Here is a 27,452-nt window from a genome sequence, read left to right as displayed (position 1 = left end):
GATTTGTTAGGTGAAGGCATTTATAAACATAACATAGACACTTCTCTGTGTCTAGGTTTGTAGATTTCTGCTTTCACTCAGAAAAAAACTGTGCTGAAGTTTGGTTTTGTTTTGAACGTGAAGGGCAGCCTGTAATGAATGCAAAAGTGTGTAAGTGTAATACTGGAATTGCAGTTCTGTTCTGCTGAATATATAGGTCTTGGCTCTGCATTCCTCCAAAAGGAGTGATCTGCATCAGATTTCCTGGGCTTTTCACTGCACAGATACTTGGCAGTATTCCAGAAAGCTCTGCAGACTGAAAACTCATGCTAAGATTAATTTGTTCTTGACTTCCCTAGAGGGACTTGATGAGGAAGGGGCTTCCTATGCACTCTCTCTTATCTGTGTGTGTGTGTAAGTATATATATATATGTATATTATGTATATATATACATATGTTTTTACACACCCATACACACACAGGACTGTTCCTGTGATCATAATTTAGGATATGTAATGGGATAACTTTGACTGAAGATTAGATGATACAACAAAAGACCTTTTGAAGTTTCCAAGGTTTGTTTATATGTTGATGAAAAAAATTGCATACAACTTAAAGAACACACTTTGTCCCACATGATTTTAAGGTCATCGGTCTGGAGGGTCAGGTCCCAGAATTGAATCTGGGGAGAACTGCACCAAAAAAATTGAGTCTGTCTTAAAAAACCCAACTCCATAGTTTGAAACATAGAGATCATAATCTCTGTTGTGAAAATCTGAATGTTGAAAAAGACAAATGAAAGTCAAGTGTCTCTTTCTCATAGGTATCTTGGGTTTATTATTAATGAACATGTATAGTTGAATTCAGCAATGCATTTGAAAACACACTGACACTGGAGTGAAACGTTGTTGAAAAATTTTGTCTGTTAACCTAGTGTTACTTCCATTCTTAAAAATGAGGCCTTAGTAAGCAGAAATTTTTGCCCTAGCACTGTGCCTAGACTTTATATTTAATATAAATTTTCTGCCAGCAGTGATCAGAAATATAAAAATAAGGAGAAACATCACAGCAACTGTTAGTGCAGAATTCTGAGCCTGATCACTGACCATGCAGAACCAGTCTCTTAAATTTGTCCCTGACCTGGAGATGTTGCTAGCTGTTCTGTAAAAAAAAGTATTGACTGGAAAACTTCCATGAGTTTGTCAGTAAATATTTACACTGGCAAGGTTTATGCACAGTATAAAGCCATTTTTAGTATTTACTCTGCTTTTACTTCTCTGCAATTGCTGTTTGAAGCATGGACGATGGGTGCGGAAAGATGTTTGTTCACAGTTTATAGCTGAGTTTTAGGAACTTGAGCCAATTAATGGAAGCTGGTACTGCTGCTGAGTGTTCTGCAGCTATTTGGAGATAGAGAGCAGAGAAGAGCAGCTTCCAGTAATTTTGTTAAATTTCACTGTGTCAGTCATGTTCAGAGAATGATCAGGAGGAGTTCTGACTTTATTTTTACCTCAGTAAGAAATCTCTTTCAAAATTATGGATAGATCATTAAAAAGACAACAAATTGCTAGAAAAAAAATAATCTTGAAAAGGAGAAAAGGTGAACCTTTCTTTTCTGAAGTTCTAAGACCATAAAATAGCTCTGTAAAAATACTTTGGGTTTAACATGCAATGACAGTAATTCCCCTGTACCTCATGCCCCAGTCTTTCCCTAGGCAATTTCTAAGCATGTGAAGAGTGAGACTGTGAAATAAAAATCATGATTTGCAACATTAATAATTACTTTGCTTGTTACCTACATTTTCAGTCCGTTTTCAGTCCATGTATTTGGTAATAGAGCGAGTTTGACAGAACTTTTTAAAACTTAAAACCAATGATTATTGGTTATTCTGCCTCATCCTACTGGAAAAAGGTGCCTCTTTGTGTGTATGTGTTTAGGGAGGGGCTCATACATTGTAATTAATGTGATAATTGTGCAAGAACTTAATTAATGGTAAATGAAAATGCCCAGATTAGGCTTTCCAGTCAGTACTCTGTATTCTTGTGGAGATTTTTGGTAACTATGGAAATATATTAGTGATCAAAATAGGAAAAGATATCTTATTCTGCTGGTATTTTCACCAGAAAGATACTCATATGATATTCTGACCCTCATTACCCTTCTGAAGTTTTTCTTAAACTTAAGAGAAAATAAGCTTTAAAAAATCCTATTCTGCAAACTTTTAGCTGTAATACCAATTACTTGCAGGTAGAAACTGACTGTTGTGTTAATAGCATTCCGGTGAGTCTGGCAGGGTATTTGTCTTTATGGTTGTGGAATAACTGCTCAAAATGTTAGTGGAACATTGACGTCTGCAGTTTGGTCCAATAACCTCCTTAATGGCCAGTCCTGACACACAGAGCCATGGAGGAGAGCAGCAGGCAGGGTACGCATCTGTGCACTGTAGGAAGTGTACTAAGCATCATGTCACATCTCCTGTGTAACTAACTCCAGCTACAGGGTACAAACCAAATTTTTAGGCACATGTTGCAGTTTATGAAGTCAGGCTGTAGCTTCATTAGGATTAGTTTGCATCTACCATTTTAACAAGGCTATTTCATACTTCTTGTAAACAGTCAGAGTTAAGGATATCATAATAAGAGGTGCCTTGAAGCAGAATGAGAGGAAACCTATCTTTATATATTAATTTTTGTAAGTAATTTTACCTGTTATGTTTCATTACTGAGCAAGCTTTGGGAAACACCTTGTACTGGAAAGGTAGTTGAGAGGAAAAAAAATTATTAGAAAGTATTTAATACTAATCTCCCTCTAATCTGGGATGTATTCTCTAAGTATCAGTCTTGAGATCTGCCTCATTTAGTGTATTTGCTGAAGAGTTTTGTACAGCACAAAGCATGTCAGATAAGTTTGATGACAAGACACTTCTGAGCAACTTTGCTGCTATAGGAGCAAGGCAGAGAAAGAACCAGGATGTGGAAAAGCTATGGGAGCAGAAATGCAGTTACACAGTGCAGGTTATATACTTTGTATGGTTGCAGTAGTGATTGTGTCCCTAGGTGGGGTGGCTCAGTGACAGATATCACAGAGCAGATAAGAACTGCAGGACTGCTTCTGTGTAATTTTGATGGGTTGTTTTACACTGCACTTCCATAGGTAGTAGGATCATACTCAGAAAATTTCTGGGATTTGCTCAGCTGAAGACTAATAAAATTATCTGTTGAGAATTTGTTTGCCTGTTGTGAACAAATGAGGAAGAGACAGATGCTATTGCCTAATTTTAGTATGACCAGGTCATCCATTTAATGAAAGAAAAAAAGGAGATACTAGGATGTTCCAGATGCAGCATTCTCAGTGGAGAACAGGAAGTTACTCATGTGCAGGACTTAGATTGCTGGCTTCCATATCTGGTTTTGGTCACTTATTGCATAAACATGTTACGTAAAAGAAGATTAGAAGCACTTGTTTCATTTATGTAGCAAATATAAACAAAGAAATGGGCATAAAAACATCTGTAGGAGTGATACCAGTGAGGCATGTTAAGTAATTAATTAAGCTTACTGAAAATGGCATAGATAGAGCTGTCTATAAAGAAATTCAGCCTGGAAAACTGAACTCTAGGACTGGTGAGACTTTTTTAGAAGATAGATATCAGAGGAATTCTGTTAGAGTTGTCTGTGCTGACAGGCCTGAAGGCTGGTTCCTGTCCTGTTTTCATTTAGCATTTTAAAATTGAAGGACACAAACTGACACTCAGCAAATAAATGGAGAAAGCACTGGACACAGTTCAACATCTTCCAGTGTCTGGCAAACAAGGGATGAGTTGGTTTTCTGAAGAGCATTTAAAACCATCTGAGAATTCCCGCTTTCTGGTTTTTTTTTTTGTTTGTTTTTGTTTTTGTTTTCTTTACATTAAGTAAGAAATGTGGCATTATTGAACACAGGCACAGATAAAGTTGTTTAAAGCTTTCCATGACTCATCGATATGAAAATCTTCAAAAAGATTTGATTTCTAGAGTAGTTCTGAGATACCACTATGTGATTATAACCTCAGAGGAGACTGAATTAAAAGTATGAAATTGTAAAATCTGATTAATCACTTTAGAAACTTTTTGGACACTTTTTTGTATTTTGCATAAAGGAAACACAGTAAGCATAACAAGCTGCTGCTTTGGTATTTTTCTTACATCTTCAGTTGCCTGAGGAATTAATCAGTGGATATTTCTATGTAAATTTTTAAAAAGCATCTTTATTTCTCTTGATTGTTGGCTGATAACAGAGCAGTGGAGTGCACAGAAGTGGTGCTAGCTGGCATAAGTTGTTCTCCAACCTCATATGACTGAGTCTTTTCTTTTTGAATGTGCTGAATGATGATTGCTAAATTTGTGAGTGTGGCTGCACTGAAATACACCTGTGGTTTTCAATCACAATAGAGCTTTGGCCGGCAAGATGCTCACAATGCATCAGCTTTCTGGATAAATGATAATTTAACTGTAGCTGTATGAAATTTCAGTTAGTCAAGCAATACAGCCCACCCACACATTATGATATAAGCCATAGTGCTCTGACTGTTAGATCAGTGAGATCACCTCTTCTTAAAACAGTGTTTATTTCTCCAGCTAATCTTCTATGTTAGTTCTCTTCTAGTATTTATTTATTCTGTTTTGCATTTTATTTTCATTGTCAATCTGTGCAAAGTCTAAAAGTAGACCCATTTACAGAAGATGAGAATCAATGGACCAAAAAATTATACAGGCCCCTGGTTTTGGCAGGAGTATTCATAGCAAACTGAGCTTCTGCACCTCATTACCACACAACAGGACGGGTAGGTAGTTTCCACATATCACTCCCAGAAATGTAAGATCAGCTAAAGGGAAGAGGTTCCTTCCCAGGGGAAAGTGCCCATGGCCCTTTTGTGTATGTTTGCACCATTCTGGAGTGGACACCTGGCCAGCGTCAGCAAAGTGCTCTGACACCACTGAGGCATTCATTTCTGTCTGTGGTGCACAAGCACAAATGAATCTTCAAGGTGGAAGCACTCATGCCCCATGAATAAATAAACAATGGGAAAAGCACAATGGCAATGTAAGTTCTCTTCAGCAGACTGCTGTTGCATGGCAGGTTTGAGTGATCTATAGTCTAGATGCCTTCACCCTACATACAGTGTATTCTAGGATTTGGTTCTCTTTGCACATCTAAATGTATCTAGATAATATTTTGACATATGTGCAACCTTGGCAAACCATTACCCGAAAAAAGACAAAAAATATTTTTTTTTCTTGCTGTTTGACTTTTTAAAACGAGTCACATGTGATGATTCAGTATAGATAAGGACACCAACTGTGAAGGTTTGGCTTTCCCTTGAAGTTTGTAGTACAAATTTGTGTAGAGTAGTTGATTGCAGGGTGTTTTTAATTGAATTTAGGACAATTGAGTTATATTTACTTTCTGCTGTATTAAACTTCTATTTGTTTATGTAATTTTGAAAATGGCATATAAATTAGTGGAGATTACAGTGCTGGTTCTTATGCTGGGATAAGCCAGGAGAAGGTGGGTTGCTTAAATAACTGGGAAAATTTTAAACTTACCATGTCTTTATGCTGTCCCATGAGGAAGCAATTACTTTCCAATCTTGAAGAAGTCTGAATAAATATGTAGGGTAAAAGGCAAGTTTCAAGATGGTGAAGGAAGTTTTGCAAGGCAAACCCTTGAACCTAGGGTGTCAAAACATTTCGTTTCACATGGCTGGACACTAACTTTCACAAAAGGTTTTATGAATGGAGCAATAGGTAACCCTAGTCTGTCTCTTTAGACTTAGTGGTTTGCTTGTTAACTAGAAGAATCTTTGATTTTGAAGTTAATTATTGTTTATCATCTGATCTGTGAGTTCATTGTGTGTGTAATATTCTCATCACCTATTTATGTTGAATAAGCTTTATATTGTGAGTGTAGTCTTGTTTTTTCAAATCTGTGTTCAGCCCATAATTAATTCAGTATTTCAAGAATTTTGATGCCATACTGCAATATTTTAGGCTTTGATTCTCTTGGGTTTTTTTTCTTTTTTCCTTTTTTCTTTTGTTCCTGCCTCTGCTCTGCAATAGACTACTCCATAGTGGATATTAATCTTTTTTTCAGTCTGACCTGGTTGGCTACTGCTTTTAATGCCAGAAAAAGTATTATTATTTCTAACTAGTGCTTTTCTTTGTAAAGTATGGTATAAAATATGTATTAGTGTGTTTTAAAGTAATTTATTCATATGTGGTAAATAAAAAAAGGAAAATCTGCATTTTTAGTTGCACTGAAAGCCAGTGAGAACTCAGGAGTATTTTTATAGCTGCACTTCTATGTAAAAACAGGAGCATGAAGACATAGGACAATTCCTTCTGAATCTGACAGTTGCCCATCTATCCTACTATTCTGTCTCAGAGGCAGTAGGAGGTGCTATTTATGGAAATCTCATGAACCTGGCCATTTTCCATCTTCTATTTTCGTATTACTGCCCCAGCACCCAAGATTGGGTTAGAGGAGTGCATCTCTGATTCATCCTTTCAGTATCTGCTTGGACATTAGGGAGAACTTTTGGACAGCAGGAAGCATTTCTTCACTGAAAGTGTTGTCAGTCATTGGGAAAGGCTGCCCAGGGAAGTGGTGGAGTCACTATATCTGAAAGTGTTCAAGAAATGAATGGACAAGGCACTTAGTGTTTGGTCTGATTGACAGTGGAGAGTGGTCAGAGGTTGGACTAGTTGATCTTGGAGGTCTTTTCCAACCTTAAAACCTCTATAATTTATGAATTTATTGTTTGTTATTTTGCCTAAAACCTTTCTGAATCCTCTGAGATCATAAGCATCTGGCAGGAGAACATCTCAGATGGCCTTTAATGACTTTTAAATTACCCTTTCTTAAAGTGTTCTCTCTTCTACCATCCTTGTGCTGCTCTCCTATTAGTTCTTGTATTTCAGGATTTGGTGAGCAACAGTTCTTCAGTCACTTCATCCACTGCCTTTGTGTTTCTCTAAACCCTGACATCTTGTCCCTTGGCCTCCTTGTCTCCAAACTAAAAAGTTCAGGCCATTTTAATTTCTTCATAAGTCCTTTGATCATTTTTAGCTGCCCTTACTTCGACTTTCTCTAAATCTATGAAAGGGTGTGGAAAGAAAAAGAGAACAAATCAGAGAAATGTGTGTCAAGTGTTCGTACAGGAGTTCTCACAGGGACTGTGATTTGCTAGCAAACATGTGGAGCTTTTTCTCTTGTTTTGTACTCAAATTTGAGAAATAAAACTTATATTAAAAGCCACAAGGTGGCTTTTAATCAATCTCCATTGCTAAAAGAAGTTGAGATCACACCTCAAGCTGTGTTAGAAGCAGAAAATACAGGCAAAAGTATAAGTGTGGAGGAATGAAAATTACTGAAAAAGATGCGTGGTGACATATTATCACAAAGTTAACAGTCATAAGTAAAAGGAACAGTAAAGGAAATAAAAAAGTTAAGGAGAACAATTTCTGTTCCTCTGTATTCCTCCCATTGTGGCCAGGCAATAGCACCTTCTTTTGAGATAAATGTTCTTTTTTCCAGAAAACAGTTGTATGTATCAGAACTGTATCTCTTGATAAAACCATATTAACTGATTTTATTTGTAGTACATGATTATTTCCTCTTATGACTTAAGTAAAGCTGAAAGAGTGATTGGAATTTGTTAGATAGCAAAAACCAGGGTATGGAGACAACATCTGAGAGCAAGTATTTTCAGTGAATATAAAGAATGTTTTGACCTACTAAATCTTATAGTAACATTATGAGACGTGTATAAGCTTTTTATGTATGACACCATTGAGACTATAATTCCATATTAGGAAAATGGGAATGTCTGGAGAATAAATGATGTTCAGCTGAACATCAGTCAGTCTCATGCCAGGAGCTTTAAGAAGAAGGGATAATGGCTTCATGCCCCACAGGCAGCAATTGTTCATAAGGTCAAAAGACTGTTGTCAGGCAGATTTAAATGGGTCAGTCCCTGAGATACTTGAGCTGTCTGTCAGAAAAAAAAAAAAAAAAAAGAAAGAAAAAAGGCAAAAGTAGCTTTGTCGTTTCATTCAGTCTTGAATTTCTAAATATTTTGTCTTTGACCTTAAAGATACTAAGCCTGACTTTGTGTTATCCAACCTACAAGTGTGCATTGTGAAATTCTTTGAATCTTTTGTCCCTCAATGTCACTTTCAGGAGGATTCAGGACTGTATTGCCCAGTCATATATATGAAATTATGAGTAGTTCATAATTTCAGTAGTTCAACTATCTGTTGAACTACTGAAAACTTTCTCAGACTTCAAGTCTTTGTTGGCAAACAAAGATTGTTTCTTTTAAAGGTCTTACATTAACTGTTAACTACCTTCTTAATAGTAAATACCGTTTCAAACAACCCTAATCAGACACCTTTGCACTGCAACATTGCCTGATATGAAATGTAGTCAGCTATTTTATATTTCTCCTTCATTATAAGTGCACAGATTTTCCATATGTCTAGATACCTATATACTAAACAGTAAGAAAAACAGATTATTTCTTTGCCTGAAAAGGGCAAAGCACTAGCTCTGTTATCAGAGGCAGACTGAGTTATGGTTTATTTGGATTCCAGTCTGTTAGTTCCTCTCCATGAATAACCAATTATGATTCATTTTCCCAAATACCAGTTATTTCATAAATCCTGCTGGAGAGCACAGCAGTGTAGCTAAAGCGCTGTCATGGAGCTCTAACCATGAAGTCACTGATGCAGTTATAATATATCCACAGATAATATAACTCCCTTGTTGCATGTCTTGAAGGTATGCATTCCTGTTTGCTCACATTTAAAATCCTCTAATTAAGGATGCTCTTCCTTGTCTCTTGTATATATTTAGAATTCTAAACAGGTGCTATTTTTAAAGTATTCAAGGGATTTAATTGGGCCCTCTATTTAATATAGTAAAAGCCAGATTTTTCTCTTCAGAGACCTCTAGTTTCTATGTCACAAGAGGATTATTTTACTTTGTTATTATGATAACAGGTCCTGAAGTTCTGGTTATGTCCTGGTTCTACAATAATTTAATAATTTCTCTTCCACATTTTTTTTGAAAATTATCTGTATTACAGAAAGTGATTTCTGCAGTGTCCTGAAAGAAATGGAGATATGAGTGTTCTCCAGAATTTGCAGGAGATCTTGTGTTGTCTCAGGACCCAATATGCCCCACTCTGTTATGGCTGTGGCACAGTAGCATATTTCACTGTTCAAACATACCCACAGTATCAGGAAGCAAACTGAGCAATTGAAATTGAGCTTATCATTGTGAATTAGAAGTTTGTATTAGGGGTACTATTTTTTTCAAATCTAAAAGATTAAATACATTTTAGTATAAAAAAAATGTCAAATGAAAAGCAGAAGGCTGCCTTATTAAATAAGAAAAGTTAGGTTAAGAAGAAGAATATTCTATGAAAGAAACTTTAATTGCACTGCAACATTAGGAAAACAGAACTGGAGATAGTAAAATACTCAGTTTATAAGCAATCCCAAGTCTAGTCAGTTTAAGCAATACTTACAGTGAAAGAGATTGAAATAAAATATCTGGGAAAACTTGTTCGCATTTCTCACAAAAAAGTTCTTGTTTAAAAATCTAATTTATTTATTACAAACAGGCTTATTATCAGGCTTTGTTACAAATCAGTGCTTATCTCAAATATGTGTGGATTTTAATCACCTAAGAATTACAGCAAGATTCACTTTCATTTCAGTAGGATGAAAATCTTACCTAACAAGAGCTATTGGTTTGCTAGCCCATTGTTCAAAACAAGCATCTTAACTCTGTGGAGGCAAAACTTTTTACCTTATTTTACACATAGCAGACACATGATATGTTGGTACATGTGGAATAAGAAGTTAAAACTCAAATGTTTCTTTTATTTAATGACAAGCATTAAAGTTATGAAAAGAACGACCAGTGAACAGAGAAGACAACTTGTCAACGTAATCAAATTTTATATTGAAGCAGATCTGTCATTACTGCTATTTCAAATGATTTGGTTCTGAAAGAATTTACTATGATACATTGCAACACAATTGCAGATGATTTTATAAGTATTCACTTAGTGGGATTTACTGGAACAGTACCTTTCTCTTAGCTTTGAGCTGCTCATGATATTTGTTGGATGTGTCACCTGGTATTTCTCCTCCCCAGAGGGTAATTCCCACCATGGAATAGGTGATGCCCATGACAAGCAGTGGAAAGCAGTAGACCAGCACAATCACAATAACATGATACCTGCAATAAAAAGGTATTAAGGTGGTAAGTGCTTTCAGAGAGGCTATACCAGTGGAATGGGCTGCTAGAAGTCAAGACTGCTACTTTAGCACAAAGTATGTTTTATATTAACTGGCTAGTCCTTGGTGTTTTCACTGTCTTTTTGAAAGTCTTAAATCGCACTGCAAATTTATGTATGTTTTAATGCATGTGCTTTGTGGGGTGTCTAATGCTGAGCTTGCACTTGTATACATTAGAAATTATTCTATAGTTATCATGATTAGTGACTGCTATTAGAATAAGGTATTGTCCATAACTAGCTGAGTGGATTTAATTGCATTGTCTAGTATCATGAGGGCAAGCTAGCCATTTGGAGCTGTAGTCTAGACCATAAATGAAAGAGGAAAATAAGTATTTTAGTGATATGTTGATGAAAAGACCCTGATAAGAGTCCTGTCACCCACCATTCTTCATATGGCAGATCGGTTGCACATAGACAATGCAGATTTGTAGCCTTTGTGCAATATAGTCACCACTGCTGATGTAAGCACTGGGAAGAAAAGATCATTTCTTTTGCCTCTTGTTAGTTCCTGGTTAAATGCCAACTTCAGATAAAATCCTAGTGAATGATGAGTGAAGAATCCCCAGCTGTCACTAAATGTGACCTTCCTACCCTAAAGAGAAATGTCTGTGTACGGCTACTAAAGTGATAAAAATTACATATGACCAGGACTTCTTTCACCTGCCTCAAAAAGAGCAAAAGGTCAAATTTGATTCTAGATGGTTACATAGGCTTTCAGCCTTGAACACAATGTTTTTCTTAAATGTCACTGAAGACATGAAAGGATAGATGCCTAAGTAGCTACTTATTCATAATTTTACCAGAGGGACAAACAGCATATAATAATAATAATATAATATAATTAGTTTAATTGACTGCTATTCTTACTTTCAGAAAGTGGAACCAGTTGCAAGTTAACCAGTTTTTTATTTTGGACTAATATCTGACATAAGTTATTGTGATAGTGTAATAGAATGAAGTGACAAAATCCAGCCGTCCCATGAAGAGATCTAGAGAAAAAAATCTGGTTAGGGTCTTTTAATTCTCTAGAATTACCTGAAAGGAGATTGTAGTGAGGTGGTAATTTGTCTCTTTTCCCTAGTTACAAGAGAAGAAATTACTTCAGACTGTGCCAGGGGAGGTTTAGACTGAATATTAGGAAATTTTTTTTTCATGAGAAGTGTTGTCAACCATTGGTACAGGCTGCCCAGAGGAGCAATTGATTCACCATCTCTGGATGTATTTAAAAGATGTGGATGTGGTGCTTAGGGACATGGTCTAGTGGTGGACTTGGTAGTGTAAGGTTAGTTGTTGGACTGGATGACCTTAGAGGTCTTTTCCAACCTGGATGATTCTAAGGAGAAACTAGAAATCCTTGTTTTCCTGGTTAGGATCAAGAGGAAGCTTGCTTTGACTTGCATGTTATGTTCCCAATTCTGACCATCTGTCTGTATAGAAGTAGCCATCTTAGGTGGAGCGATGAAGGTAAAAGTGCAGCACAGGAAGGGAGCACGCTCAGAGATGCGGAAGAGAATGAATTTGTTCTATTTATCACATATAATGCTTAATCATCCTTACTTAGAAAACTGGCTCTGCATTTCTCAATGATCAAAGCTGCTAGTTACTGTTCATGTAGAGAGTATCTGCACAACACCAGAGATTTTGCCAAGTCCATCCCAAGTCTTAGACACCGCCATGCACAAGTTTAAAAGAACAAAAGCTTACGTAAAATGCTGGTTTGGACCACCTGGCCATGCTACATAGCAAAGAGTTCTCCCAGGCATCACCTTGGTTATGGAGTATAGGCACTGGGGAAAGGCCAACAGGAATGCCAAAATCCATATGCTCCCAATGACCACCTTGGTAGCAGTTGCAGAGAGCCTAGGTTTCAAGGGATCAATAATGGCCATATATCTGTAAAAAAAAAGGCAAAAACTTCTGTAAGAACTCTTCAGAGATGCGTATATATCTAGAATCAGTCAAAGCTTAGGATAAAAGAGAAGAAGAATAAAAGCAGAGATATTTGTCTTCCTGCAGTTCTGATGTCACTGTGCTCTGTGTGGTTCAGCTCCAATGAAGGCAGGAAGGAGAAGGTTCATTGGATTTTATTTTGTAGTCGTGGGATGCCCAGTTAATCATATGTATATCAGTAGAGAAACTATTTTGCTAAGAGTTCTGTTACTGTACAGCCTGACTGAAAAGCAGTAATGCAGCTGAATCATCTGTTACTCTGCTAGGTCATATACAGCATTTATTTCTAATACAAACATTTACAGCCAAGCTGTCAGGATTATTAGTCATCTGTTCCAAAGCCACAGGAACCTGAAAAGTCCACATGCATTTATTTCAGAACGCCAGAGCAACTGATTCATACAGAGACTGAGAGAAGCGCCAGTTTAGAATTGGTAAAAGCACTAAGGGAAATAGAAGCACAAAGCAAGAAAACATCTCATTTGCCTTCTCAGTTCCCATGCCCCATCGTTGTATTGGCAATTAATGTATGCTCATAACCTTAGAGGAACATGCCAAAAAAAAAAAGTTTACTCAAGTAATTACAATGTAAAAGCTTAGGGAAAAAAAGCAATGAGAGAAAGCATCTAAACAGACAGTAATAGATAAACAAGTCTTGTTTTCTGTTTTTTGATCTCTGTTATATATAAAAGAAATAAGAGAGACAAAATTTGTATGAATCATTTTTTGATGAATATATTGTGTTTGCTGCAATTGAAATACTTGTACTCATTTCAAATGAAGGAAGGAGTGATATATTTTAATTGTTACAGTACACATCTAGGTAGACTTGCCCAAGATTTTTAGGTACAAACATTAGCCATGAGACAATAACAATAATTTTTTGTAAGATAATGTTCCTGATAAGAATTTGTGCAAGAATCTTCTGCATCCATATTTACCTGCTGTGATACACAAATTTCAGTCAAGATAGTCTTTATTTTTTTTTTTGAAATTTTACATTTGACAGATGAGTAATTACAGAACAGAAGTTTGTTTTAGCAAAGCTAACTCTGCTTATAGTTAATGATAAAATGCGATAAATCCAACATTGGTCATAATAGTGCTATGTCTTCTTTAGTAGATATAACTGCCCTAATATGCTAAAACATCTAAATGCTATCAGAAACAGGGAGTGATCTAAAACAGCTCCAGTTCCAAATTATCAATTTCCAATTTCTAGAATTTCAAGCTTGATCATTTTTTGTTTTTACTGGACTTTGATTTTTTTATTTCTCCACAGAGTAAGAATTAGTTCCTCTCTTTCATTTAGTTTCCCCTCTCAAAAGCCTTTTGGTTTTTTATTTCAGCTAGACTGGTGCTTTTGGTATTACATACTATGAAATAGTTTTATTTGAGTGCTGGGTGTCTTCTATTACTTGAGAACAGCACTTGGATTGTTGCCCTCTACCACCTAGCTCCTTTTTCCTGCAAAGAGTAAGTACCACTTGCTGAAGAAGTCAAGTTTGTAGTCATGAGCCCTGCCTTTCAAACTGAGCTGTCTTGTTGTGGACTGCCAAACACTGTCCAAATATTTGATGATCTTTACTTGTAGTAAGTGATAAGCTGTAAACAAATAACCATTTTCACATGCTGTGAGACTCTTAAGGCATCTCCTCCCAGCATGAAATTATTCCTTCAAATTGTTACTTTTCTGCAGATTGCACATTGCTATTATTTTATGTGCTATTTTGAGATTTCTATTATATTCCCATTATTCTTATTCCCAGTTATATTATTCTTACTCCCAATAGATATCAACAGTAGCTCTTGTTGCCTAAGATAAAATTTGGTTGTTTTATCTCCCTGTCTGCCCCTTAAAGACATGGATTGTTTGGGTGAAATGACTCATACAGCTGTGCTGATGGAAATTTTAACAATTGAGTAAGATGGGTCAAAGGGCAAGGGTCAGATGAAAAGCAGGTTATTTATCTTTCGAGCCCAAATTTGAGTTATAAGCCAACAGCATAGCTATTGCACAAGATCGATTACAAATATGTAGCAGGCAGTCATTCTAATAAGCAAAATGGGAAGGAAGTAGGGGAACTTTGACTATTACCTCAATAATATCTTTGTGCTGGGTAGATTTAGCTGAAAAGACTATTGACAGCTGTTGTTACAGAGCCTTTGATAACAAATCTAAGTTATTCTACTCTGCCAGTACACTAATAATTACAGTAAGTTCTCTAAGTGGCTTTTCTTAGAAACAGAATTGCTTAATTAACAAAGTGAGATACTGCTTTATAACTGCAATTATTACATTCATTCAGATTTGTGGTACATGTTTGGTATCATTTTCTTAGAGAAGCCATCATTGCCTCTTCTGAGTAAAGTAGAAAATACAGAATGACCCTGTGTTGCAGGTCAAAAACTACCTCTCATATTTGAGCAGAATCTTGATGTTATCTCCAGCAAAAAGAAGCCTTGAAAAGAACTGAGTTCTTCCTGTACTGTTAGCTGTCATTTGCAAAGGAGACAGACATACACTCCTGCTTATGATTTTGTTTGCTGTAAATGTTTTCTTGCCATTACAGGTATCAAAGGGTAGTTTGTCTATCTATTTAGGCTCAGTCTGAAGTAGCAGTAGATAATTTTTCAGTTGGCTCTTGCTTTTGACCTCTCTCAATTCAGCAAGGGTGTTTCCAGCAGGAATGAAAGCTCCTGCTAGCACAGACTAGAGGTTCCATGCTTAGGTGGTGCTCAGAAAATTAATGAGGTAAAGGAGGCTAAGGATGGGATAATGTATGGTGAGTGTATTGGCCCTGTATATTACAATTCCCCATGATTGAGAACTTTGTGTTGTGCTTCATGGTGTAGTTCTGTTATTATGTCTATTTTTTTTTTACTCTGTATGATATTCTTACATATATTAAGCATGGCAAAAATGGCAGTTACAAGGGGGAAGGGTAGGCATGCTGTCTGAATTGTACACTAAATGGTGCTGAACATGGTGTAGAAATAATGGGAATGTTTGTGTAGACAAGGAGTGAAAGCGAGAATGAGATATAGGATCTAGCAAAAGAACTGAGACTGGGGGAGTGGTTTGCTGAATGAAAAATAAAACTGAAAGGAGAAAAATGAGAAACTTATAGAAGAAGCAAAGAAAGGAGAATAGTAGAATAACAGCATATAGAAATTGTGTTGAAAGAGGTGAGAATAAGAAAGGAAACTGGGGGTCACATAAGAGTAAAAGACATGACAAAAATTAGCCCTAGTGTACCAGAAATTCTACAAGGTAGGTGGAACTGGTATAAAACCAGAACATTTTGGCAGTGTGGCTATGTGGTGACAAGCCCTTCTGCCTCTGCAGGTGTATGGGAGAGAGCTCCCAGAGAGGTTTTTTCTCTGTAATCAGCCAACTGTAAACAGCATGCAAGGGGAACAGCAGGACTTCTTGGATGCTCCGATGTCTGTCTTACGGACTGTTCTGCTACTCCATGGTTCTTTCAAGTGGTCTGAATTTCATCACAGAAGAAGGTGAGTTGGAAGTGACCCATGAGGATCATTGAGTCCAACTCCTGGTCCTGCACAGGACACCCCAAGAATCACACTGTGTGCCTGAGAGCATTGTCCGAACACTTGATGAACTGAGGCTGGTGTTGTGCCCGCTTCCCTGGGGAGCCTGTTCCAGTGCCCAGCCACCCTCTGGGTGAAAAATCTTTTCCTGATACCTGACCTAAACCTCCCCTGACTCAGCTTCATGCCATTCCCCTGGGTCCTGCCACTGGTCAGGAAAGTGAGGAAATCACTGCCTGTCCTTCTGTTTCCCTTGTGAGGATGTTAAAGACTGCAATGAGGTCTCTCCTCAGTTTCATCTTCTCTAGGCTCTGCAAGCTGCTCCTCATAAGGCTTCCCCTCCATACCCTTCACCACCCTTGTGGTCCTCCTCTAGATAGATTAATGCCGATTTAATGTAGTGCCCAAAATTCATGCAGTTGTTCTGAATCCACTGACAAATGCAGAAGCTCTCCTCTCATAGGTTCACCATTTTCTGCGATATTTATGCACAGACCTTGTACGTCTCCATACCTCATCTCCAAGGACAGTAAAAGATGGTAGGCATTTGAGCTGAAGGAGGATTTCTAATGGCTACAGGCAGCTGAAGGCTTGTTACACTACTGAAAAGCATTCTGGAGCCACACAGACTCAGTAGGGTGCTGTGCCAATTTGCTTTGCAGTCTTTGGACATTTGCTGTTCAATCTGTTACGAGGCTTGAGCAGTGTGATTCCCTGCTGAATAAAGGGCTCTGAACTCCCACTGAGGTGGTTTCATTTAAAGATGGGACTTCTAATGCTTTCCCACTCTAGTGGGAGCTGCTGATAGTGCCACAGATAGCTTACTCCACACAACAAAGCAGGGATGAAAAATATACATCTGAAATGTAAAAAATATACAGCTGAAAGGAATGAACTTCTTATACTCATTTGTCACAACAAGCAAAAATTATTATTACCGCTCCCAACAAAACATTTATACTTGGAAAATAATTATAAGATGGAATATGCACATTTAGAAAAGCAGGAATAGAAATATTATTAAGTAGATATTCAAGCCAGCACTTTCAAAAACTGGATTGCTTAACAACTGCACCATGTTCTTCTGTGTTTGAAGCATTTTTAGGTAGCACTTCAGTTTCATATGCACATCATTAGCACATGATTTTGGTTTTTTGACTATATGACATCCCACTGTCATCACTTCTCTTACAGCTTTATCTTGTGTTAATCTGTGTCCCTAACTGATTACTACTGAAGTCAGCAAGAGTCTTTCCACTGAGCTTAATGAGAAATCATTCAGGCTGTGTGGATATAAAGGCTGGTGCATCATGGTGTACTTGCTGCTGCACTCTTTTCTTAGCTGCTGGGGTCAGAATAGACCCAGTTCCCTTCTGAACTGCTCTGTTTGTCTGGAGTCTACAATTTAGACTCTTCTCTTCTTGTGTCTTAGGTTTACCAGATCAAGAAAACCTGTTTTCTCTGAAACAAAAAGAGACAACTTCTTTTGAATAACATTGATAAACTCTTTAAGCCAGTGGTTTTAATGGCAGCATAATCATATATCTCTCTTACAGTTTTCAAGTAACATGAGCCAAATAGCTGCTACATACTATAAAAGCTTACGAAGTGTTTGTATTATGGCCTCAACAATAGAAAACATAAAAGAATAAACCTAATTTGGCTTTTTGTAAAATAGCATACACTGGCTAATACAGCCAGGAAAACCTTTCATCTTTAACACATCATTTAGAAAATTGTGGCAAAAATACACAAGATGTTATTAAAACAAAATGATGTTCAAAATTGGATCCTACATGTGCACATCTGGAGACACAGTTGGTGGAAGCCTTTAATCATTCTAACTGATTTGTTTCACCTGTTTACAATGTGTTCATAAACTCACAGAGGGAAAAAATGTAATCATCCCAGATTGTAACAGGAAATTGGAACTTGACAAAGAAAGAAACTGAGAGAAAAATCATAATGCTTGCATGTAAGTGGCTTGTCAACAGGAGACACCAGAGTGTGCCTCTTCAAAAATACACAGAAGCTGTTATTCCCTGAAGACAGAAGATGACTGTGAGACTTTGTATTTAGAATCAACTGGTATTTAAAAAACTTAGGGAAATTCCCTAAGTTATTATTCCCTGCCCTTGTTTAGAAGATTGCTGTGAAAAATCCTCCAAAAGGCAAGTTATGTAGAGTAGACTAAAGGTGATGGAATGAACTGAGATTTTTAAAGACTTTTTTTTTTATGATGAAAAACAAATCATTAACTTTTGTACTCTAATTTCTGCTACCTACTAGAGCAAGATTCCTTCTTTTCTTGTGGGACTGGTTTCTATTTATTTAGTCTGACTTTCTCTGCAGGAAGAGTGGCTGTGGGCATTTCTGTAGGACTATAACTGACTGTTGAGAAAGAATGGTTTTTGGTGCCCTGAAGGGTCCATTGTGCAGTGTTCACTTTAAAGCTAACACCATAAAGGAAGTGTGTGACAACTTGACAGATAAACACATGGTACATTTGAGAGATCAGTGGGCAATATGCCAGAGGTATAACTTGGCCTTGATTTACCCAGAGGAATGTGTGTTACTCTGGGTGAGTGGCTATTTGTGCTTTGAGCAGGGGGAAACATGGAAGTTTTTCTGAAATCAGGAGTAGCTTCCAATGCCTTGCTTACAAGTACCTCTTAACTAAAACCTAAAACCAGTTGTATTGAAAGTCTTTGGGATGACTGAGCTCTCATTAGACAGTGCTTTCTACTCGAGGAGGATGTAGTAACTGACAATGGGCTAGGTTTTTATGAGTATATAATTGATGCAATGTATTCTATACTTATGAGTATTGATAGAAAAGGGATAAGACTTTTCTTTGATCTGTCTCATAAAATGATAGACTGACTTTGCCTGACAGAAAGATTTCTGTTTCTTCTTTTCTTTTCATATCATCTACCTGAGCTATCAAGGACCAGTATTAGTGCAAAGTCTGTAGAAACAGCTCCAGCTGCATAAAACCACTACTAGTGTCTAGGTTTCTGCCAGAGTCATCTAGATGGCTTCTTTCTTTTTTCTGTAGTTATTTTGAAATAATTTTATTTTAGGGAAACATAAATATGTGAATGATACAACGTTCTCTTCTGGTTGGTAAATTAGTAAGAAAAACATATATTTAGGCAATAATATTAAAGAAAATAATCAAATAAACAAAACAAACCTCTCTCCCGAAAAACTCATCATCTCAGCTCTTGACTAACTTTTGAAAGTACCACAGGCTACATTGCATAGTAAACCACAAAACATATTTTAATAGTTTTCATTAAATTGTAAGTAGGAGTAGTATTTAAGGCTAAGAATTTGTCTAAAATGAACTTCTTTTTTGAATATAAGGTTCAAACTTACTGGATATTTTCTGTCTGGAACAAAAAGTCTGGGGGCTTGTTGCTGTTGTAAATGTTGCTTATATTCTTAAGATATTGGTGTATCAAACTTTTTTTTGCAGCACCTTTTGAAAGCAGCTAATTAAATAGAATATTCACTCAGTACAAAACAAAAAAGAAAAAAAGAACTGTTGTGCCTGTATTTTTCTCCAGACTGCCCCAGTATATTATTAATAATGTAACTCCGATTTTTACCAAAACTGCAAGAATTTACCAAAATTTTTACCAAAACTGCAAAACAATCCTGTCTTTTTGCCCAATAACTATTGAATTGTACCATTGTAAAGAAAGGATTATTTTTCCTGGCTCTTTGCATGCTGAATCAAAAAAAAATTAGGCCCCTGGATGATAGAGAGTCCTTTGTGTTTCAGCTCTTGGTGTTTGAACCCTTAACACCCTCCCTACTTTCTCTCCAGTTCTGACAACTAGTACCTTTTAGAGGGCAGCCCAGATACTGGAACCCACAAATAAGATGTGCTTCATCTTCAAATACTCTTTGAGGAAGATGGAAAAATGGGAAAGGGATTTCCTCTTTGAATTCTATAGTTTGACTGGCAAAGTAAGAATAGAAATAATAGTGAGAATTTCTAAAGCATATCTTACAATTTTCCCTTCATGATTTGCAGTCTCCAAGACTGATTCCTGAAGTAGGGATTTTGAAGTCACCATTAATTTGAAAAAAAACTTTGTATTGCATTTTAGTGTGGCACTAGCAGTATGGCAGGTGGTGTTTTCTGTAGTTATGAGGCACTAGAGGCTTTAGGAAAAGCCAGCTAACAGTACAGTGGCAACTTATGGAAAAAAGGCAGACATAAATGCTATCTATTTCTTCTGGTTAAAGTATTCTCAGGTATGAGGGGGAGATCTCAAGCCTGTGACGCACAAGAAACCTGAAAAAAAAATGCCATCTTCTTTTTTGTTTCTTGTGTTCTGATGTTCATCTCTCTCTCACAAGTCCTCAGTGCAAATCCTCAATTTTAATGCAAAAAACATTTACTTTGAGGTGTCTCAATCTGAGGGAAACGGAATGAGAGATGAGCCAAAGGCTGCAGTTTTGTTTGAGGTGAGCACTAAGCCAGGTTTCACAGCTAGCTGGGCACCACAGGTTTCCTGTCGCTCATTCAGCCTCCTTCATTCAAAAGTGAGCCAAGTGCAAAACACTTGCTGCCAAGCTCACATTCGAGGATGCAAGTACCAAACAAAACTCTTGATGTGCACCTTCTGCTGAAACTGCCACCATATGACCACAAAAGGGTCGTGCCCTGTGCATGTGATTACAACCAAATGGGCTGAGATGAAATGAGGGGCAGGGAAAATAATCCAAACTTGCCCAAACTGCTCCAATTCAGATGCTGAAATCAGGGAAGAAATGTAAATAAAAAGAGTACAGGAGAAATTTGATCAAATGAAATTTTAAAGATAAAAAAAGGAAAAAAACTCGAAATGAGACAAAAAAAATGAGAGTGAATGGGATGACAAGAAGTGTGGGGAGATGGACTGATGTAATTAATTGCTGGCTTCCCTGAACCGTCTTTTTTGCATGCTGAATTCTCATTGGAAATTACAGAAATGGCTGGGTCGCCTAAATTCTGCGTAAGTTGTTGTCCATTGGTATTATCCAGATCTGTACTGCAGTCACACACTCCACTGCCATGATCACAGATGGAGTTTAGGATCATGGATGACTCATTCAGACCATTCACTGGTCAGTGACAAGGGCATATTGCCTTCAGAATTAATCTCTTATTCATTTCTTGGACTATTTACCAATTTATTCCCATAACATAGCTGAAGGAACTGTTGCATTGGAAGGCATGTAACTGTGGAACTGTGCAGCACGAGCTGCAGAAGAATGCAGGGATGGATGAATGCCAGTGAAGAAGCACAGTGTAAAATCTGTGTTGCTTCTGGTCCCTTAAACAACTTGGTTTGAGCTCCCTGTGACTTTTCTGCAGTAAACTGCAAACAGCCTTTTGGAAAAGAAGGAGAAAGCAGGGAGAAAAACCCAAGCACCAGGAAGGGATGGTCAGAAGTGTCAATAAACTGACATAAATTTGAGTCTGTGTTCGATGACCACGATATCCAGTCTTGGATACTTTCATCCTCAGCTCCAAATGCAGCTCACCCCCACTGCAGGAAGTGCCTAGTCTACAAAACTCTGTGTCAGTCTAGTAATCTCACCGTTCACACAATTTAGAATGTCCTATAGAATCAGATGTGAAAAGAAACATGTACTGCCCATGACCTCTGCTCAGTGATGTTCAGGTTCACAGTCACAGATTTATGCTCTATGAACATTTGGATGCTCTAAAGCAACCAGTGGAGCATATATCACAACATTCTTTTTAGTGAGTTACAACCCATGACTTTTAGTAGTTTGGGATGGTAACAATTTCTAAAGGAAAATCCTAATTTGTAGCTTTTGTTGTTTTAAATAGTTTTTAATTAAAATAATTAAATTTAAATTTAATAAGAATGAGTTTAATGGGTTAAAATGGCTGAACTTTTGTGGAAGGCAAATGGGAACCAAAATTTTAAAATAACACCCACCCAGCAGATCTTTGCCCTGGAATAGGGCAGTCTGTAGACCCAAGGAAATTCCTTGGGATCTATTTTGACTCTTTGGTTTCCTCAACTTGGCAGAATTGTTTTGCAGAGGTAGCCAGGGAATTTTTAAAGGCACTGAATGCATCAGGTGTGATTTGGTATAACAGGAACAGCAGTTAGAATAGGGAAGGAGGGATAGACTGCTCTTCCGATTATTTTACATGATGCTGCATGGTAATACAGAGAGCTCACCTAAACACAGCTCTGGCATTGTTCCTTGGGAAGATTTTAATTTGCCTTTAGAGACAGGTGAACTTGGAGGATGTGATGGGGTGCAAATTGTGATTTCTTCAGGGGATTTTCAGACAAGAACTATATCAGAGTGAATAACAGTAGTTATTCACTCACTTCTGAGCACCAACATTTTGCACTTCTAAACCAAGATGCATACATTTTGAATATATGTATCTGTTCATTGCACTTCTGTCAGTGTGGAGCACAGCTATTTTCTGTCACTCTGGAAATGCAATTTGGATTCTTAGGGACCTGTATTCACTTTTGTTCTCCGTTTCTTAGCATAAATTTAGGAATTGCCAAAGTAGTAAGTATTACATCTTTGTGCTTAATTTTGTCAGGAAAAATGAAATAAAACATTACTCAGGGCACCCAAGTCACTGCTCAATTAATGACTTGATGAGCTGCAGCAGTAACTATTAAATATGCAGCTCTGTTAAATACTTCAACTAAAGCCCCTTTATGTTTCTGAAAACCTCAAGCTAGATGAGAATCGTAAGTGAAACTCAAAAAGACAACAAAAAAATCTTTGCCTGGTCAAAGGTAGCAAGTGTAACTGGTGTTAGACTATCTTCTCAATTTTTAATGGGGATTAACAGTTGAGAAGATACATCACTGGCAGGAGGAAAATGTACTGATTTCCTTATGTCTTCTCCCATCCACAGAGCAGAAAAGTACAAGAGTTGACAAGAATCTCATTTGCTCTTTCATTTCTAGCTTTACAGAACAAAAGTACATCTAGCTGAGAATGCCACTGAAAATTTGCAATTAGTAGGGTGAACAGAAAAGTATTATTATTAACTTGTCCACAAGCACAAAAGGCATAATGTTTCCCAATCTTTATACCTGGAAATGAGAAATCACTATTCAGAAGGTGGATTGAACCTTCTAAAGTCTTAACTACCATCACTTGGAAATACTGTAGTTCTGACAAATCAATTCAGCAAAGATGTATAATGGGATTTGAATATGTAGAAGGGAATTTAGTCAGTAATTTTAGTGTATTGCTAAAAGGCGTAAAAGATCTGAAATACAAATCAGTCTATTTTTCTAAAAAAAAAACCCAAACAAAAACAAACAAACAAACAAACCCCAGTAAATTATCTCTCCAACACAGCAAACATGAAAACAATAATAAAAAAAGAAACATTTTCCAGGGGAAGCTCACAACACTCTCTGAGAAACAGTCCATCAATGCATCCATGTAGGAAACCCGGCAACTACATCTCCTCTTTGCTGTATGGACACTATAGCTGTCCTATTCCATTATTGTCAGGAGTACAAAGGTAAAGTTTTTCCCTGACCTTTTTTTCTTTGACAGTCACAAAGCTTTATTTTGCTTCAATAAAAAACTTGAGCACTTTGAAAATATGTTCTTACTAGACCTCTAGATATGCACAGATGGCAATGTAAGTAGTCTCATTAGTTAAAATCAGCAGGAACAAAGCATCTCAGAGCTGACTGTGAGAAAAGCTATTAAAAACAGGGTTTGAAGTGATTTCTGAAGAGGAGGCAAATGCCTCTGCCATCTGCAGAAATACAGAGAAGAGGGAAATTTAAAATTCTCTCCCTTTACACGCAATGTCTACAACTCCGTATCAGTATGTATTAGATGACTGGCTGAGAGACAGCCTGTTTTCACAGTGGGAGGCAAAACCCTGACTTGCTGTTACAGAATAAGTATTGAAAGATGGAGCACAGAAAGCAGCTGAAGTCAAACAGAGAGGAAATGTTTGTTATAAAAGAAAGCAGAAAAATAAAAACAATGGAAAACTGAAAGACCAAAGACCAGGAGAAACAGTGTGTTAGGGAGAGATCCTAAAAAAGCGCAGAGAATAATGAATGAACTCTCGAGGTCTTTGCCTCTCATCACTATGATTGTTGTCTCTGTATTTTTATTTTGGCAGAGAATCTGATCTCAGTCTCTCACCCCTAAACTTTTCTCTTTCCTCACCTGTCCACAGCGATGGCTGTCATGGAGTAGATGCTGGCAAAGACAGCTGTGATTGGGAAGAAGTTGTGGAAGCGGCAGTAAGCTTCTCCAAAGTACCACTCACTGTGCAGTGCATAGATGAAGTTGATGAGAGTATTGAAAGCAGCCATGGAGGCATCAGAGAAAGCCAGATTCACCAGGAAGTAATTTGTCACTGTCCTCATGCGCTTGTGAGCCAGGATAATCCAGATGACAATAAGATTTCCAAAAACGGCCACTGCTACCACGCCACCATAAGCCAGAGACCACAGGGCAATGCGCCAAGAAGGTTGTATGAACTGATTGGAGAAGTTGCCTGCTGAGGAGGCTACAGGGGCAGAAGCATTTGCAGCTGGTGCTTCCAGAGCCTGTCCCCAGGGATCGCCTGCTTCAGCAAGGCTCACATTCCACCTGCTGCTCATGTTCCACTTGGCTACGGGGACCGAAGTCATCTTGGGTGTTTCTCTCCTTTCTTCCAGGAATGATGTACCTCTCCTACCTCCCTCTCCCAGCCCTCCAAAATCCCCACCAACAGATGGGAAGAAAAGGGGAAGTAAGGCAGCACAGGAGGTACTGGGAAGGGGAGCTCTGTCAGAAAAAATCTTTGGCTATGCTGTTCAAACTGTTAGAAATGCTCTAACCAGATATGTCAGGAGCGGTACCTTGTAGTAGAACAGCATCTGTTTCTCCTCTGTACAGCCTCTTGCTTTTGATTTTGCTCAAGGAGAAGGGGACTGGGAGCCAAGGCACAGTTTATAGGCTTGTGAGTTCCCAGCGTCACGAAGGGAGTGGAGCGATAAGCTCCATCGGCTGGTAAGCTAACACCTCTTTTCCTCTGCTCTCCCTCCCCTTGAATTTCATTCGTTGCCAGCAGCAGGCACTTTCATGAGCTGAGGAAAGCATCACAGGAAAAATGAATTCTCATCTCATTTATGTTGAGAGATCTATTTTGTATTGTCTTTCTTTAAGTTTCATTATTGTGCTTCCTTTTTAAAATTGTCTTTTTTGCCCTGTGTTTGCAGGGCTAATCAGCTGGCTTAGTTGAAATTCCCAGGACTGAGGCTGCCTTTTTTATTAAAGCTCGTTCCAGATGAATTTATTCCAGATCAATTCAGAGCTGCTTTTTTGCTGCTGTCTTTTCATTTTGTAGACACTTTCCTTTAAATCATTCTGTTACCTACAGATTTAGAATAGCGACTCTTTCAGACAAACAAATACATTCTGGTGCTCTCTAATTTCAGTTTTCATTCTGTAATATTTAAATGATATCAAGAAACATCTATAAAGCCATTTGCATGTTCAGCAGTTACTGATTTTTACTGAAACAGTATGTAGCCCTAAATGTAGGTGTCCCTAGTTATGAGCAAAATATTGGGGTTTTCTTGTCTTTGAAAAAAAATTAGTTCTTTTTCCTGATTTGCATTTATTTCATGCTTAATACTATTATTATTTTGAGCAACCAATATTTTAACATGCAGTGATTTCTATAATGTAGATAAGGGTAAATGAGGAAATTTAACACCCGATGTTTTCACATCCAAAATCAGTTTTCTTGTTAATATGTTAACAACAGCTGGCATTAGGAATGCATGTTTTATGCAAGGATTGATTGCAAGGGACTTCAACTAACAAACCTTTGTTATTCAATAGGCTGTAGTCTTAAGGGAGAAAATGTGTTTTTCTGCCAATCTTTCATGTTTCAACAATTTAGAGCTACTACTTGTCATCAGCAGAGGTTTCAATTGTATCACAGCAGTGAGAGCTATTCAATGTCCCTATCAGCAATGACATATTCAGTATTTTTTGAACAAAAGCTTCAAACAAAAATCAAGTATTCCTGTGTACCCCTTCCTCTCTGATGTATTTACCCAGGGGAAGCAGTATTTGCACTTTAATTGTCAGATATTCACTGCAGTTTTAATTTGAATTACTGTAATTGGGCTGTTTCTGCACCACGTATGAACTTTTACCAACTTACCCCAGCCTGAGCAACTGCCCACATCAGGCTTAGAAGCTTTGCTGAAAACCACAGAAGTGCTGCTGTAAATCACCTAGTGCTGCAGCATGTCTAGAACCCACCCATGCACTGCAGATGCTTGTAACAGGAAAGTCACTGGAGTTAATCCCATGGTTCCATTTTGAATTCTAAATCCTCTACCTGCCTCTTCTTTTTTTCGTCTCTCTAGGAGGCAAGCTTGAAGAAATGCATGATAGATAATCTCTGTGAGTCTGAGAGAGGAAAAAATTCAAAGGGTGGTTCCAAAGAGCGAGGAACTATGGGCTGACTAGTTATAGCAGAGAGTTGGACACTTAACTCTTGATTCCAGCAGCTTCACTCAAGATTTTCATATAGCTGTAAGCCAGAGAATACAAACCCAGCCCTGTCCCCTATACCTTTCCATCTTTATGCCCAAACTAGAAACTCCAGACTTTATCCTTTTACTAAGCTGATGTGTTTTTCACATTCACACGCCAGTTGCACAAGTGTCCCACATGCTTCTGTTGCTTCCATCCAGCTCTCCCAACCTCAGCTCTATTATTCTTTTTCCTTCATTTCAGCAGAGACACAGGTACCTTATTTCTAGCACACAGTACTGACAAGTGTGTAGTAGAGTGCAAACAAACAAGAGCCGAGTCCTGTAGAGCACTGTAATAACTTCCCCTGTATAGGAACATAAAGGATCTGTGTGTGAACCACTTGCTATAGTTCATGGAATCACATTCTGGTCACATCTGTAAATTCTGTCTCTGATTTCCCTGAAAAATATGCAATATCCAGTAGTGCTTCAAACTAGGGGCTGGATTTTGAGTTTGAAAGTAGAAGTCTAATTTCTTGTTCTGGAATGAAGCTTGTTCTAGCTTTGTCATGAAAAATCACTTGCTATTGCATGCTGGGTATTCAGGAGAGACCATTTCCATTTGTCTTTCTCTAATCATCTACGGTGCTCCCAAGGGAATTTCTTCTCAATGCATTCCTAGTCACAATGTGGTAAGTTGGGTAAAAACTTACATAGAAACAGCCACAATTACAGTCATTCCAATTAAAACTGCACTGAGGACCTGACAATTAAAGTACAAGGCAACATCTCCTTATTCTAGCAGAAGTATATGTACTGAATCCTTGAGACTTACTTTAAACACAAATCAGGAAGCTTTTTGTAGTCTGTGTTTGTGAAATGTCAGCCAGGCCACCAACACAGGAGTGTCAGCTTTGCAGAATAGAAATCAAAGTACCATTGACTGTCTTCCTCTTCAGAGGTGCCCTGAGGAAATAAGCCATGCCTCTAGGGAAATTTTTAAACACCATGGTCTTCCCCATTCCCTCTCCCCCATACATGAGAAGAAAAACTGTTGGGGTACCATTAGCATAAAAGGACAATCTA

At 37.7% G+C, this 27,452-nt stretch overlaps 1 protein-coding gene across 1 annotated transcript in view; it reads right to left on the bottom strand.

Annotated features, from left to right (window-relative positions):
* TACR3 (tachykinin receptor 3) overlaps positions 1-24,648 on the bottom strand; it is a gene marked incomplete at its 3' end in the record, with an annotated part of 35,462 nt that extends 10,814 nt beyond the window's left edge. Inside the window, exons 1-3 of the mRNA XM_083862178.1 lie at positions 24,052-24,648; positions 12,037-12,225; positions 10,121-10,271 (exon numbers count right to left, since the gene is read on the bottom strand). Coding sequence (XP_083718304.1) covers positions 10,121-10,271; positions 12,037-12,225; positions 24,052-24,521 — 810 coding nt within the window. The 5' untranslated portion in view covers positions 24,522-24,648. The remainder of the gene's footprint in view (positions 1-10,120; positions 10,272-12,036; positions 12,226-24,051) is intronic.
* Between the last annotated feature and the right edge of the window lie 2,804 nt (positions 24,649-27,452).

The sequence above is a fragment of the Zosterops lateralis genome, assembly GCF_965231275.1.
Source record: "Zosterops lateralis genome assembly, chromosome: 5".
Classification (NCBI taxonomy): Eukaryota; Metazoa; Chordata; class Aves; order Passeriformes; family Zosteropidae; genus Zosterops; species Zosterops lateralis.
The sequence above is the reverse complement of the archived record's forward strand: the minus strand, read 5'-3'. Positions and strand labels throughout refer to the sequence as shown.